The 12,412-nt window shown below is 37.3% G+C and overlaps 1 protein-coding gene across 1 annotated transcript; it reads left to right on the forward strand.

Moving 5' to 3' along the window:
* The first annotated feature begins 789 nt into the window (after positions 1-789).
* LOC110040579 (ubiquitin-conjugating enzyme E2 variant 2-like) lies at positions 790-11,251 on the forward strand. The gene is made up of 5 exons (XM_020745829.2): positions 790-858; positions 975-1,117; positions 5,302-5,424; positions 6,471-6,550; positions 8,436-11,251. Exons 1-5 carry the CDS (start codon positions 840-842, stop codon positions 8,497-8,499), a joined length of 429 nt encoding a protein of 142 aa, XP_020601488.1. The 5' UTR covers positions 790-839; the 3' UTR covers positions 8,500-11,251.
* The last annotated feature ends 1,161 nt before the right edge of the window (positions 11,252-12,412 follow it).

Raw genomic sequence — 12,412 nt, forward strand, 5'->3', positions numbered from 1 at the left:
TGTTGTACCTGATCATCACGGATGCCTCAATGTAATCTTCTAGGGCGCTTTCCTGCTGGGATGAAAGGGTGCTGAGCAGACTAAATACCCTCTCGGCAGAGGCAGAGCTGGGTACGAGGAGTATTTTCTTTACAGGGGAAGCCCTAGATTGGATCTCTTTGATGTTGTTCTTCATCGGAGTCTTCATTGTAAGAAGAAAGCGCCTTTTTGAGCTAGTTGTACCATATTTGGAATAATAACACAGGATAGCCATCCTGGAAATGGGGTCAAATTCGGCATATTCACATTTGCAATCTATCAACACAAGATACCGATCAAAACACAAGAGTTTCTTGTAAATTCTTGTGAATTTCCAAAGAAAACGTGTTAAAATATCAATTACTTATGAATGGGATTTCGAAATAGTTAAAATATGCCAAATATATGCTAGCTTTAGAAAAGATGCTGTTAAGTTGCTCCCTCTCCGAAAATGTGTTCAGAATCGAAAAAGTTGCTGAAAATCGTAAAAGTTGCTCAAACTGTTGCCGAGCAGAATCTGTCTAGGCCTAATACGCGTAAGAAATGCCGCCCTAGGAAAGTAAGTTTATGTTCAGTCCGCTTGGTCAGTTAGCTAATTTGCGTATTTTAAATACTCTAGAACAAGAACAGATATTTGAAAATATTAAACAGCATTTTTCTTTCAGTACAGACCACATGTTTTAGCCCCCCACGCAGACGCTTGTCAGTTCTACCGAACCAAATTCCGTACGACTCGAGCTACCCGCGAGCAAATATCGATTACCGGAAATTTCGCTCGTCTCAAGCCCTCATCTTCAATCTGGTGTGGTTAGAAATCCAAGATGGCGGGTTCCAGCGTAGGTTAGGAAATAGTTTCTCTTTACCGTTCTGTTTTGTCAATTTTCCTTTTCATTCAGCTGCTTTAAATTCTGGAGTTATTCAAACTCAAGTTATTCTTCTTAACTACCTTATTTTAGTTGTTGTGCCTCGCAATTTTCGCTTGCTTGAGGAACTTGAAGAAGGACAGAAAGGCGGAGACGGCACAGTTAGCTGGGGTCTAGAAAAGGACGACGATATGTCTTTAACCTACTGGAATGGAATGATTCTTGGTCCTCCTAGAGTAAGTGAAGTGCCTAAAAAGCTACTGTTACTGTTTTGAGACTTAAGCGCTATTGTAAAGCGCGATTCTGATGAGTGCTTCTAACGTACCTTAGAATCTTTTATCTGCTCGTAACTCCATATGAAAGAATACGCTGCTGTCAGTGACAAGTTTATACTGTGAACTAGAATACCCGCCTTACATAGTAACGGAGTAGAGTTTTATATATTGCAATTTCAGGCATCATTAATTTACTTGGCTTCAATAGTCAACACCATTGTCATAGTATAAAATATTCAAGGAATTGCATGTTCTTTGATTGGCCAGATCTAATTTACTAATTACCAAACAGAAGATGGTTTTCCATGATCTTTAAAGACAAGTTGTTCGCATAAGTTCTAGATGAGCTGTTAGTGGGTGGACAAGCCGTTAAGTGAGTCCATTCTCCTTCTTATCAAGGCCTCCATGGTGGATTATTTTCTTTTAGAAAATAGCCCCAAAGAAAATATATTCTTTGTTGGTTTAAAAGTGTGTTTCTATTCAACAATTATTCGCCAAAGGCTCAGTGAACATTGGTGAATATTCATCAAGACAGAGTCAAAGTGAAAATTCACCAATGTTCACTGAGCCTGAGGTGAATAATTGTTTTAGTATAATTTTCAGAGCTGAGCAAAGAGAACTACAGAATAACGGACTCAACATAAAAACACAGATGCAATTGTTCATTTGCATACACGTATGCAGCCGTAGTGTTAATAATAAGCTTTCAGGTACATCGATTGTGAATCAATTTACTCATCCAGTTTCATAGTAAAACAAACAAGCGAAACACTATGAAAAGTAAATTCATCTGGTATCTTTGTTTTATCGATGTTGACTTCATTCACAGTTGTCATCATCATCTAAAAATGAGTAGCTTTAGTTAGAAGAAAAATAAATTTTGGTCATTCGATCTGACCTGCTGGCAATTAATGTAACTACTGTGTTTACGATTCTTAAATGGAGTAATGTCTTCTGAGTAAATGAAAAATTTATTCAGCGAATGTCTGCCATGTTTACTTGCCGAGATGGCATAGGTGGTGAGCCTAGTGACCAGGCCTTGAAAACGTTATATTTACCGCCTGGAGCGGTGAATATAGATAGCATCATATAAGGAATCTCTCAACCAATCAGATTGCTGGAAACTCTTTGTTCCGCTCTGAAATTATACTAAAACTTGATAGAAACACAGAAATAGTTTGAGCTGTTGGTGTAATAATGGCAAGAGCAAAGATAACTTACATTTTGATGATCTAAGTAAATAAGCTGTTTTCTTTTTTTCATTGTAGTATTTTCTAAAAGAAATAGAAAACATGTTCTCCATGTTTCTGTTGAGTTAAAATTATAAATTAACACTCATGGAAGTTTGGGAGAACTTAAAGGGGCAGTATCACAAGAGGTCTTCTAAGTTTTTGTGCAAACTATGCTAAAAAAGGCATAAATTCAATCTCCAAGAGGTCAACGATTTTTAGTGATTTTCCTCCAAGTAGCATTGTTAAACTTGAAAACGTCGGCCCAACATTTTGGACCACTTCTTTCCTACTCGTCCGTAGCCACAACAGCTCTAAATAACTTTCGTGACTAGTACGGTACATTTTAGCAAGATTAGGCAACTACTAGTGGATTTCCAATTAATACCAACACCTTCATTGGATTTTCAAGAAGCAGTAAATCTTGGTGAGACTGCCAATTTAAAAAAAGCTGTGGAAACACTTGCCTGTCGGTTTGTGTTCCTACAGCATTTCTCATTCTCCCAAACTTCTACTAGTGTTTCTATTTAGCAATTATTAGATTATGAGCCTAAGATTTCTATTGCCCAAGTCAACTATCACGCATAGAAATCGAGAGCGAAATTGAAAGTGAATGTTTATGCAAGTGCTTCATAGAAAGAATTCTGAGATTTGCTTCTGTTTCAATCTTACGAAAACAAAAGTGAAGTGTTCTGTTTCCATTTTATGGCAAAAAATATTTTGTTACTTCTAATGAGTACAGCTTGCTATGCTAAATAATTCTCATTCAATTTCTGTCAGATAATCTTTCTGCTTTCCTACTTCAGATTTCATAAGAGCAATTTAATTTTTTTTCTTCAGACTAGTGCTTTCTTCTACACTGTCGTGCTTTCATCTAAAACCAAGTTGAATATTTCTGATAAAGTTATGTTTCATGGATGATATTATTAAATTAACAAAATTATGGAATGATACTATAAACTCTTCTCTGGGTTTTGGTTCTTCTATAATGTCCAGCCATACATCTCTGTTTTCTGTTTTTCATGTGACATCATCATTTTCCAAAATTAGAAATTACCAATCCTTATGAACTTTTATTTCCAACAGATGTAAGACCCTCTAATACATTGTAACTTGACATTTTCAGCTTTTCCTACCCGAACAGTTCTTGTGCTAGATAGGAAGAAGTAAATTAATTTCAAAGTGTCGGAGCGCTCAAGTAATAACTTTTCATTTCAGTAGCAAAACTCAACGACAAATGTTTACTCAGGTGTTTGTAAAAACCCTTCCAAGGGTCACCAACATGGCATTTCCATATAAAGCTCTATAAATTTGGGTGAAACACTTTTCTGAATACAACACCCAAATAAAAAAGGATATGGACCTAGATCTTGGATAGGTTGTTTATTACTACTTATTTACTGAGAGTGAGGTCCTTACGGGAAAATCTCAGACGGAGACTTCTCGCTCGGTCAATACGGCAAGGTCGAGGTTTGAGATTTTCCCGTAAAGACCGAATGTTCGAGGTTAATAAGTTGTTTGTTATGTGGCTTTTTTCTTTGTTTTGCAAGCCAGTAATCAGCCCGTGGGCATTACAGGAGAATAATACCCTACAATTAGCCAATCAGAGTGCACGTTATATTGGTCACAAGAACAACCTATGTAATAAACATGTATATCAATCGTCTATTATATCTTGAGCAGATCTATTCTTAAAATTTATTGGATGGTTACGATTTTCATTTTTGATGGCGTGACAGTGAAAACCAGCAATAGAAAAATCATGCATGTTGGGAACCACTGGCAGGTCTGGAGCAGTTTTATTCTATGGTGAATCTTGATGATGCGCATATCCTATATTATATGGGTACATTATAGAGTTCAAATTAATGCGGCCTACTCTAAAAGTTTAAACATTCACAGCTGCTCATTAGAGAGCTATTTTTTAATGGGGTGTCCTGCAAATGTTTAGCTAAACGGTAACCTTTCCCAATCAGATAAAATGCATGCAGTGCAACTTATTTAAACTTGAAGATAACTGGTGCAAGGATGCCAAAATGCACCTTACCAAGCTATGGTTGACCTGGGTTTGCATTTTGCATTTTGCAAGTTGAATAGAAAGTGAAGCCAACATAATCCTTCTGTACTGGTGGCACTAAAACTAAGAGCAGTGCTCCTTATAGGTGAGGGAATAGCAAATTTTCCGATGTAGATTTTTACAGATTATGTGCTTGCCCTTGACTCGTCATGCAATAAGATCTGACAGAGTAAATTTGCAACAAAACAGAGAAATACTTACGGCAGCTTGTTTATGGTTGCATTTTCTATTATAGATTTGAGATGAACTTTTGAGAACTCTAACAACACTAATTTAACAACTGTGGGAAATTGGGTGTACCAAGTGCTCCTTAGTCTAATGTATGCAACTTTAATGTCATTAAAATTTTTGTGTGCTTGTTGTACATGTACTTCTAACAGGGTTGCCACAGGTAAGGAAATGGTTGGGGAAAAAAATATTCTTCAAGGTCAGGGAAAAGTCAGGGAAATTTATTTTGAGTCGCAAAAATTGACAATTTGAAGAAAAGTCAGGGAAAATTTATATAATTTAACACAGCTGATTTAATACCATTGAAGGTTGGAAGAAACATTTTGGGTCACCGTGATCTCAGCGATATATATTTACTTAATGAAGAAGGAAACTTAATGATCAGTCTTAATGATCGAGTGTAAAAGAGGGCTGTAAGTTGAGGCCAGAAACCACTCTAGATCTGCAATTTTGTGTTTATTTGGTCAGGGAAATGTTATTTTGATCAGGGAAAAGTCAGGGAAGTTCGAAAAGTGATGTCTATGGCAACCATTTTGTAATCAGTGGACTTGAGACACATCTACTATTCCTTTACTGAATTTTGCATTTCTCTGTAACTGCTTGGTTTACAGACACCTTATGAAGGCCGAATATACTCACTGAGGATTGAATGTGGCACAAAGTATCCTGTTGACCCACCTAAACTTCGGTTTGCCACAAGAATTAACATGTCTGGAATAAATGCAAAAGGCGAGGTGAGTCAAAATTCATCTGGTCAAGGACAAAATAATTATTATTTTAGTATAAATCAACTGGTATACTCATGCAAATGCTGCAATCTGATTGGTTGAGCTATCATACACTATCAGCCGTTAGTGTGCTGTCGCTGTAGGTTGTCTACAAAATGGCAACTTTTCTTGTTTATTGAACATTTTGGGGGGAACATATAGAAAGAAATGGATAAATAATAAAATTCCTGAGAATCATTGCTGAAAGAAGGAAATTCACAGTTTCTTGACTTACACGTAAGAACTCAAAATGTTGAAAAACCTGATAAATGTTAGGGCTGTCATTAAGTTTCAAGTCACCTGTAGCCTTGTTCTCCACACCTGTGGCAAACTCATTACTTTATGGGTGAATTATATCAACAACAGGCAATTGCACCTGTAGCATGAAGGGGAAATTAGGCATACTCAGCCGTAACAGGTGTCACGGGTTATGGCCCTTAATGAAAGCCCTGCATGTATGTACACATGTATACATAACTGCCGATTTCAAATGACAGGTCTTGAAAGTGTGAAATTTAATATTGTGTAGAAAAATAACTGGACCCTGTTGTTTGAAGCAAATTTCAGTTAGAATTCCAGTGCTTGAAGTGAACATTTGGGTCTGTTCTTCCACAACACCAGTAGGGTTAAAATTTGCAGGTCCTGGCAGCAAAGCTGCAGGTCACCCTTGTCATTTTCATTTTTGCATTGTGTCCACATGACCACATGGACATGAGAATTTTTGGTGTCTGTCTGCATTTACAATCCTGTGAAAGCACTCACTATTTAATCAATTTTGACAACTAATGACGAACGTTGAAGTGACAGTGGTTTGGGTTATTGATTATAGATAATTGGTTTTCACTAATTCAGATTCAAGACGTCTTCTGATATTATGTGATGGTGCTATTTCACACAATGCACCACAAATCACATCTGGAAAATTGCATAATTCGCAAAAAATAGCACAGTTTTAACATAATAAATCATTAGTATATCATTAATTTTGTGTAATTATTTATTGCCTCATGCAGGTTGAACCAAGGATGTGTAAGGTGTTAGCCACTTGGAATAGACAACACAGTATCAAAGCTGTTCTCCTTGAGCTGAAGAGGTAAACTATACAATCATGTACATTTGTATACTGGTAGTGCAGCTAAATGTGCTTGATGACAGCTGTTACTTATTTTTGTGGCATTTTATCTTTTTTCTTGGTACATGTAGTTACATTGTGTATGATAAGCAATTAATGACTGGCCCAAGGGAAAGAGTGAGTTTTGTTTTCCTGAGACTTTCAATGTTTTGCGAGGCAAAACCAAGGGGAACATTGAGGTCAAGGGGAAACACAACTCACTGTTTCCCATGGGGCAAGTCATCAAGTGGTCTTTGTTATACCTCCAAACTGTGAAGGAACTGTGAAAAACCTTATTTGCTTGACCCCAGCTGGCACAGCAAATTTGCTGTAGTTTCAAGGTGCATCACCTGATCACGTGTGAGTCAAAAGGTCAAGTTGTTGTTTACCTTGGGAGTTAGCGAGTTTTGACCCATGACACATGACACATTCTCCTCTAATCAGAAAAGATATTTGAGTTGGGAGGTAAAACAATTGCATTAAAGTTCTGTAAGTAAGAAAATGACTGACTCAGCTTTTGTTTGGGCCAGAATAAAGTGGCCATAGTAATGGGGTGGCCCTAAGGCAGGGTTCCACTGTACTGGATAATTCCATTAACCCGGGGTTTCAATAAGTTGTTCAGCAGGTAGGCATCAGGATATGACAACTGGGCAGAAAAAAAATAAAAGGTCTGAAGGGCCTTGTCAAGCTAGGGCAATTCGGAGCACAAAAACAGATAAATCAATTTTCATAATCTTTTACTGATCACATAAAAGAACAGTATCACAAAAATTTCTTTTACTATTCCATAATTACCAGCTTTTATAGGTTTGTGGCAAAAAAAAAAAAAAAAAAAATTGCAAGAGTTTTTAATGCTCTGCTTTTTTAATTACTTGGAATGAAAAAAAATGTGCCTTTAGCAAACCACACAAGCAGAGTTTTGATTAAGAGACTTTTGTGATGTGCAAGTTGGCTTCTTTCCATCGTTTTAAAAATGCATTAATAGCACAGAATAATGCCCAGGAAAATGATGAAACAGAGCATGACATTATGTTTTTAATTCAGTGCGAATAGGTTAATATAGTGTTTTGTCTGCTGTTTGTGGAAGACTGAAACTTGAAACTCAAACCAGTGGCGAAGAAATTGGTCACGTGCTAGGCAACCAGTGAAAACAGCAAAACAATTGAGATGGCAATACTGTTTAAAATTTCATAACTTTCTAGGGCCAGTTGGGCCAGGCTGAGCAATAATTTTATGCTTCCTTCACACTTTGTAGAGAAAGAGCCAGAAACAGAAAAAAAAAAAAGAACATTCCCAGTTATACTGAATTTTTGGAACTCTTTTGCTAGTTTTGCCAATTTCAGACCATTTGCTGTTGCGGGGAAATGCCAAAGTACATTCAATATTTCATTATGCAAGAAAAAAGTTTTCAACATGAAAACAGTGCTATTCCATCAAAACAGGCTCTTTTGTTGAGGTTTATAAATTAGTAATTATAATTCACTTGTCCTAAGCAAAATTATCCACGAAAAACTTTTTACTCCTAACTTGACAGCACTACAGTACTTTTGACGCAATGTACAAATGTAGGCCTAGTTCACCAACCATCAGGACACCACCCCTGCCACATACATGTACATGTACATTGAACGCTACCACATTATAATAAATGGGAAATAATCATCGATGATGAAACGTTTACACCTTACCTGGAGGTACACATTTACTGTGTCTGGGCTTTTACATTATTAGTTGTAATTAATATGAAACTAATTGTTGTCATGGCCAAGGTCTGCCAATAGAATCCATGACAATACATGTAGAGATAGAGAAGAGGTTCGTTTATAGGCTTACTGAATTAGGTTTGGCTGTTGGTTTTTTCTTGCAGAATGATGAGTCTAAAAGAAAATTCAAAGCTTTCTCAGCCACCAGAAGGAAGTACCTATGATTAGAACATCTAAATTAACTTTTTACCTGTTTTGGCATTTCTCAGTTTAGTGGCAGTGCTGTGTTGCAAAAAAACACATTGCAGAGGCCAGGATTTGCATGTCTTTTTAAAAGTAATTCAACCCTGTGCATGTTTCTAGGGGAACTTGTACAGCTCTTAGGAACCTGAAAGGACTTCAATCTTGTTTTTGTTCCATTTCCTGATGTTTTGAGTCAATTCTTGATTCCTTCCTGAAATACGTTAAGAATAACAGTATATTTACAGTGCCATGGAGTTGATCAGCAGTCGTGTGCAGTGTCTTTACGCACTTGCCTTTCACGTGAAGCTACTGGTAGTCACAAGTTAGCTCACAATAGTTTTTGTTGTAAACTGCAGGATATATTCTCAGCTATACTTAGCTAGGATATTTTGGTCATTTTTCAAAACAAATTTAGAAAGTTGTATACTTCTGTTACTAGTGTACTTGTGGGTTGTTTAATGGCTGTTTTGTGCTACATGTATGTGAGTTATAGTGAGACTAATGTATTAAAGTGTTGCTTTTTCAGTTATTTTGTTTTTCAGTTTAGTATTGTTAGTAATAGTCAGAAGATAGGTAATTGTTATAGATTCATATAAATGACTGGATGTGTTTCCTTTTAGCCATGGAAACTAGTTTACACTGCAGGATTGATTCTCCAAATGTCTTTTTGTGAATCTTTCTGTTTTTGACACAAGGTTCAAGTTCTTTCTTTAAAGAAGGATAAGAAGGTCAGATTTATCAAATGATACAAAAGGAAAATGTCACTCATTTTTGCCGAGAGCCTGCAATCATGCAGTTTAAGGTTGCATAATGCTTCTAGATCACCATCCAATGTATTACAGTATCAAGTGGATGGTGATTTACATTTGTATCTGCTTGGAAAGTGTTTTCCAACCAGTGAACAACCAGAGCCAGTAAACCTTTCATTCATACGTACAGTTGTACAACAGACAATCAAGTGACTTGCCAAAGCAAATCCTCTGTAGGAATAAAGATGGTGACTGCTACTTTGTAGTGCACAAAAACCTTACCAATGCACAGTAAACCAGACCACATGTACAGAAAAGTTCCAAAAACTTCAGACTTAGCGTACTCAATGTCATTTCAGGGACAAATATTGCAAAAATATGGTTTTCTTTGTGCTTAATGGCCTGTGTTGGGTTTGCAAGTGACTGTGGTAAAATGTACAGTCGCCATCTTTGTTTTCTATGGAGGACTGCGGTAAATGAACAGATGTACACATAAAAATGAGATTGCAAATGGCTGTTTCACAAACATCATGAAGTATGTCACCATATTATGTAATAGCCCTTTCGCGGTTAATTTTTCATAATCATTTGTATAAAAATATGTTCTACCCTGAGAGGCAATTCTGGCCAATTGTGTGATTTTGGTTTTTTTGCAGTTTTAATTTTTAGTACTATGCAGATAAGAAAAATGAACTGTGAAAAGGGCTAATAATGTAGTGACCTGACGCTAAGGCTGGTTTTCAGGAAGATGCCACAGGTGTGGGTAGAAGCACTAGCATATGCATGAGCATAAACATGAAGGTCCTCACAGTGGACCATAAACATGAAAAGAAGGTGGAATTGATTTATTCACGAGGAATCACACAGGCAAGAGCTTCAGCAAAAGCAACAGAAGATAAAAGCAAGTGGAAGTTGACATGCCTGTCTGTGCTCTTGTTTATGACTCCTTTTGGCCATGTTTAACATACCAGAATTCTAACATGACCCAGAGGCTTTCGGCCTAAATTGTAGATTTTCTAAGATTCTTTTGTCTTGTAAATCTCATACTTGATGCAAAGAAAATATATATAAACAATAGCCTCCATTTGATGCGAAAATATGCTAGGATATTTGTCTGCGGACATTATCTCTTCCGAGAGGCGAACAGTTTACGCTCGAGAAAAACTGTGAGCTTCAAGGAACAGATAATGTCCAAGGACAAATATCCGAGCACATTTTCGCGCAAAATGGAGGCTATTGTGTTTATTATCCTTCAAATATTTTTCGCAACACGCGCAGTTTTGAAAATTGGGGAACAATCGGTCACGTGACGTGTTTAGACAATCGCACGCAAGCGAAAATATTTGATGGATTGTAAAACCAAATATGCCAAAGTTTGGCAGAAAGCTTCGGTACCATGTTAGAAACGTGGGCTCTACTGCTTTTTCTTATGCAATTTTCATGCTTTTGCTTCATCTTACGCTCGAGTTGAGCACTTGTCAAATCCAGCCTGTCAGTACTGTTTTTTTTTTTTTTGTCTTTGAAATGTAAACCCTGCAACCTCTCTTATTTTCAATTCTCATCATGAACTGATAGAAAAATATCGAGACATTTTCAGGAATTTTTTCTCATGATTAGATTTCTTAAGTTTTATAACAAATTCAAACTGGCAGTTCATGAATTCAAAGCCTTTTTCATTCCTTGAAAAATGTCCTGACCGGCGTCAAAATTCTCCCAAGCTGAACTGTTAATAACAGTGTAAAGTCTAATGAGAATTTTGATACCGGCCATGAGTCAAAGTCTGTGCTGGTAATATACCAGCAGTCCTCCATTTTGTCTTGGCAGAATGTCTGTCAAATGTTTTGCTATGTTTCGTGCGAGTGTTGTCTTCCTATGACTAATATACTTTTAAACTTTGAATTAGCAAGAGCTTATAGCCATATAATCATGTGTTATAAAGTAGTAATATTGAATACTGTAATTAAAGATACTCTTGTGAGAAAAGTTAATTGTCAGAGTGTCTTTTTATGTTGTCGTGTTACATGTGCCTTTGTTGTTAAAGTGAACGTTTTGATCCGCGAAGCACTGTACGTAGATCTTTATCCGATGTTGCAGTACTAGACGATTCTCTGTGAAGGAATCCCTCTGTTCTGCTGTGCAGGACGACGTCCTGTCTTTCTGTGTTTGCATGCCTTATCTTTTACTTATACTGCCAGCGTGCGTTCTCTCTACCACCAAAATATGTTTAGATGTTGGTTCCAATCCGTTCACGCCTGAATGTTCTTTTTTTTCATGCTTTACTTTCACACTTAAAGGTTGTGCACAGAACTGTGATGATCATTCTTGTCTTAACATCTTTCTCCGCAGTTCAAGTAGATACTTGGTGCATTGTTCACCCATGAAAGTTGTTCGTTCTTTACAGCATTCGCATCAAATCACAGACGGTTAAATCGACAAATGGAGCTTGGGATGGCTGTTACATTTGTTTGTCGCATAGTTTAATCTCACTTGGCAAACGGTACTTCGGGAAAATTCCTTTTCCTCGACCGTTGTTATCTCAGACTTGGACGGAACTGCATGCCTTATGAGGCAGTTAGCCCAGCTGTAAGCACAGGTCTATAGAGCGTTTTCACATGACGTCACGGCAGCCACATTGGTGCTCCAAAACAATGAAACGGTGGCCATGTAGGTGTACCAAACCAATCCTTTAGGAGTTCAACTCTTTTCCTATGTAGACAGTTTCTTTTCCAATAAATCTGCATGGCTGCTGGTCACGTGACTGAAAACGCTCTTTATACAGTTAACACTTAATGACTGGTCCGGAGGGGAACAGTAAATTTTGTTACCCTCGAATCTCAATGTTTCCCGAGACGAAGTCGAAGTCAATGTTCCCCAAGAGACAAGTCATTAAGTGATTTGTTATATAGCAAAAAAAAAAGGGTCAAACCGGAGGAAAACAAATAATCACTTTATTGACAAATGACGTGCAACAGCGGTCAACATTTCGCGGGTAACAGTGAACTGTTTCCCGTTTGACGTCATAGTTTTCACGGTGTTGCCCGCTCGTGGCATTTGGCGGGAAACAGTTTCATTGTTAGATGTCATGTGACCATGAACTAGCCCATGAATGGGCGCGCTGTAGCGGGAAAAACGCCAGCTATATAACAATT

Source organism: Orbicella faveolata, unplaced genomic scaffold, assembly GCF_042242905.1.
Source record: "Orbicella faveolata isolate gen_17 unplaced genomic scaffold, um_ofav_v1 contig_3, whole genome shotgun sequence".
NCBI classification, from domain to species: Eukaryota; Metazoa; Cnidaria; class Anthozoa; order Scleractinia; family Merulinidae; genus Orbicella; species Orbicella faveolata.

Coding starts and splice junctions, on each gene's coding strand:
- LOC110040579 (XM_020745829.2), top strand. Junction 5,425..6,470: donor GAATAAATGCAAAAGGCGAG/GTGAGTCAAAAT, acceptor TGCCTCATGCAG/GTTGAACCAAGGATGTGTAA. Junction 6,551..8,435: donor GTTCTCCTTGAGCTGAAGAG/GTAAACTATACA, acceptor TTTTTCTTGCAG/AATGATGAGTCTAAAAGAAA.